The 3,648-nt window shown below is 44.7% G+C and overlaps 1 protein-coding gene across 1 annotated transcript in view; it reads left to right on the top strand.

The window, feature by feature from the left end:
- Nucleotides 1-1,758: 1,758 nt before the first annotated feature.
- The window catches only part of LOC109926170 (gametocyte-specific factor 1), a gene marked incomplete at its 5' end in the record, with an annotated part of 9,926 nt that continues 8,036 nt past the window's right edge, over nt 1,759-3,648 (top strand). Inside the window, one exon of the mRNA XM_048593670.1 lies at nt 1,759-1,861. Within this exon, the coding sequence (XP_048449627.1) occupies nt 1,759-1,861 (103 nt within the window). The remainder of the gene's footprint in view (nt 1,862-3,648) is intronic.

The following is a 3,648-nucleotide window of genomic DNA, read 5'->3' on the forward strand; positions in this document are numbered from 1 at the left end:
CCTTTCTCCCCACCCCTCCTCCTGTCTCTCCACCCCTCTCCACACACGCACGCACTCTCACAGTTTGTAACAGAAAAATAAACCCCTGAATGCCCACAACTTGCAACTTTTTGCATATGCTGAACATCAGACCTGGAGAGCTCTCTGTTCTAGTGTTAAAACGTTCAGACATTGCAACAGTTTCATTTTACCAAACAAAGTCACGCATCGTGAAACAGGCTGCACTTTTCCACATCCTTTACACTCAAGGGTGTGTGGTGCTCAAGTCCTGGAGAATGCAAATGTTCACCCATTGTTCAACAAAGGGTGTCTGCAACTGCAGACCAGTCAGAGGTAGGGAAATGGTTCAGAAATGGTCATTTGGGAAAAAATAATAGTCACTTGGGCAAATGTGGGTCCTTTAAAGAAAGCCGGTGCAGGTTTGTTGAGGAAAATAGTGACTGATTTTCTTTTTGCTGAGGTAACAGAGAGGGCTGATGAGTTTCATGCTGTTCATGTGTTTTTGCACAACAGGCTTGTGAGTACAGTGAGAGCTCATAGTACAAAGGGGATAGGAACAACATTGATACAGAAATGGCTGTATGATAGAAAACACAGTAATATTTTCCAGGTTGGAGTAAGGTTTGTAACCAAGGCCCCCAGGAGTTGGCATTGGGATCACTACTGTGCCTGATGTCTATTAATGATCAAACACATTGCAGGCGATATATAACTTAAAAGTATTGTAAACCCGTGAGGAAGATGATGCAGAAATTCAGAAACCTGTGTGGAGCAGGCAAATAAGTGGCAAGTGCATGTCAATGCAGTAAAGTGTGGAGAGCTTCATTTTGGTTGGAAGAACAGAGAGGCAGTGGTAAATCGAGGGGACAAATCTAAAGTCCGTACTGGGAGCAAAGAGACCTGTGGGTATCTGTAAATTATTGAAGGTGGCATACAGGTTGAGAGTTTGGTGAATAATGCAGACAGCATCCTGGGTGTGCTCAATAGTGGAATAGGGTACAGAAGCAAGAATGTGACATTCAACTTGTATAGAACGCTGGTTCAGCTTTAGCACTAGATGCAGTACTCAGCCAGACTCTGAACTTTGGCAGAGATGTGAAAGCATTAGCGTGCAGGAGTGATTCATGAGAACAGTTTCAGAGATGAGGAGTAGCTGGGACCGATCTCCCTGGAGATGAGAGGATCTGGATCGAGGTCTTTGAAACCATGAGGGTTCTAGATAGAATAAAGAGGGAGCAACTTGTCCTCGTTGGTAGAAGGATCAAGAACCCAGAAGGACACTGATTTAAGGTGATTGGTAAAAGGAGCAATGGTGACGCGAGGAAAAATATTTTTATTTATCCACGCAGTGTGTGATTGGGATCTACAGTGCACTGCCTGGGCGTGCAATGGGAGGCAGATTCAGTTGAGCTTTTTAAAATGAGGAATGGATCATTCTCAGAAATGAAATAGAGTGTAGGGTTACAGGGAAAGGGCAGGGGAGTGGCTTGTGTTGAATTGCTCCTTTAGAGAGCTGGCACGGACGTGATGGACTGAATGGCCTTGTAGCTGCAACTGTTCACAACCATGCCATGAACTGACCTTGTTTTTTTTTGAATGTATGTGATGGATTGCTATGAAACAATGTATTGCTTTTAATTTAAACATGAAATTCTGACTGAGTTGATGCATGTACAGTGAGTGCTCACAAGTGTGCATGAGGCCTGATAGTTTCTTTCCCTGGTTCCTACCCCAGTAATTGTGCTGTGTAATTTTCAGAATGAGTTTCATTGATCCTGACGACCTCCTGCAGTGTCCATATGACAAGAACCACCAAATCCGAGCTTGTAGATTTCCATACCACCTGGTGAAATGCAGGAAGGTAAGTCTCCAGGTTTATAACTGTATCCTGGGAAAGCCCAACACGTACAACAACTTGCGTTTATATAGCTGTCTTTAGGATAATAATTTGCTGCCCAGATGCATCACAGATATGCAATTGGGCAAAAGTTATTAGGACAGATAACTGTAGCCTGGCGAAACAGTTTTTGAGGAGGCTCCAAGCAGGCAAGAGAAGTGTGGAGGGGATTCCAGAGCTAAGGATGTCAGCAGCCAAATGCAGCAACAAAAACAAAGTTGCTGGAAAAGCTCAGCAGGTCTGGCAGCAACTGTGAAGGAGAAAACAGAGTTAACGTTTCGGGTCCGGTGACTGTCTGCGCACTCTTCTGAACTTTGCTCTGAAGTCTTGATTGCCTCTTCCCATCGCTACTGCCAAAATCTTTCACCTCTCACTTCTCTGCATTGAACTGCTTCTGCCCCGTGTTGGCCCATTCTGCTAGCCAGTCAGTTTCCTGTTACAGGGGTCTAGTATCCTTTTCCTTGTTTATAAAGCCTCCAGGTTTGGTACTGCCTGCAAATTTTAAATTACATTTACTGTTTTCCGGTACCTGGAAAGCACTATGCCTTGGGGAGCGCCACTGACTACCATTCTCTGGTGTGAAAAGCAACCATGCTGTTTTTCTGACCGTCAGCTGATTTGCCCTTCGAAGCTAACATTGACCATCCTGTTACTCCCATTTTGTTAACCCGAGCCTTTTGTGTGCTATTTTGGGAAACAATTTCTTAAAATCCAGAGGGACGCCATCGACATAATCCCTTTGTCACCATTTCCCGTGAGGTAGAGAGTATGTAGAAACCGAGAAATGTATGATGCATCAGAATTTGAGACCAATTATCTGACTGCAGTTAGTGGATAGCTCGCCTGGTCTGGATGGCTTGCACTTTTGCAAAAAGAAATTGGAGTGGCGATTGCAGGCGGGTTGTTGCAATCTTCCCATCTCCCCTCGATATGGGGAAGGCACCAGAGAGTTGGACAGTGGCAAATGTGGCTCCCTTATTCAAGAGAAGGCGTAAGGGCATTTACAGTAACCACAGGCCAATCAGTTTAACATCAGCATTGGGTAAAGTTTTACAAACAATGATATTACAGCGGGGGCAAAACAACCAGCCATTGCAGAGGTTTGAATTTAAGGAAAGCCTGTATGGATTTGTGAAACGCAGCTTGTTGACTGGTTGAATTTTTTTGAGAAAGCAACAGTGACCGTTGATGAGGGGAATGTTATCTATATGAATTTCAAGAAAGGGTTTGACAAAGAACTGTGGAAAGGCTGGCGAAGAAAATGGAGGCTGATGGAGATGGAGGGTCAGTGTCAGATTGGGTTAGAAATGGGCTGAAAGGTAGAAAGCAGCAGCGAAGCCGTGGTACATGGCTGTTTTTCAGACTGGAGGCTGCCATACAGTGGCATTCCATGAGAATCTACATATTATTCCTCAACAGCTCCCTTTTGCACTGTAATCAATCATTGACTCTATCTCAACTGAAAGGCAATGCCTTCAATAATGCAGCACTCCCTTGGTACTGCACTGAAGCATGGGGACAGATATTCTGTTCACTAGAGACCTGAATCTCCACTTCAGGTGAGAGTGCTTCTCACTCTGCTGATGCTTTCTAGGAATGAATCCCAACTAAACACTCTGGACCGAGATAGTAGGAACTGCAGATGCTGGAGAATCTGAGATAACAAGGTGTAGAGCTGGATGAACACAGCAGGCCAAGCAGCATCAGAGGAGCAGGAAGGCTGATGTTTCGGGCCTAGACCCTTCTTCAGA

This window comes from Rhincodon typus, unplaced genomic scaffold (assembly GCF_021869965.1).
Source record: "Rhincodon typus isolate 14 unplaced genomic scaffold, sRhiTyp1.1 hic_rhity00003455, whole genome shotgun sequence".
Lineage (NCBI taxonomy): Eukaryota > Metazoa > Chordata > Chondrichthyes > Orectolobiformes > Rhincodontidae > Rhincodon > Rhincodon typus.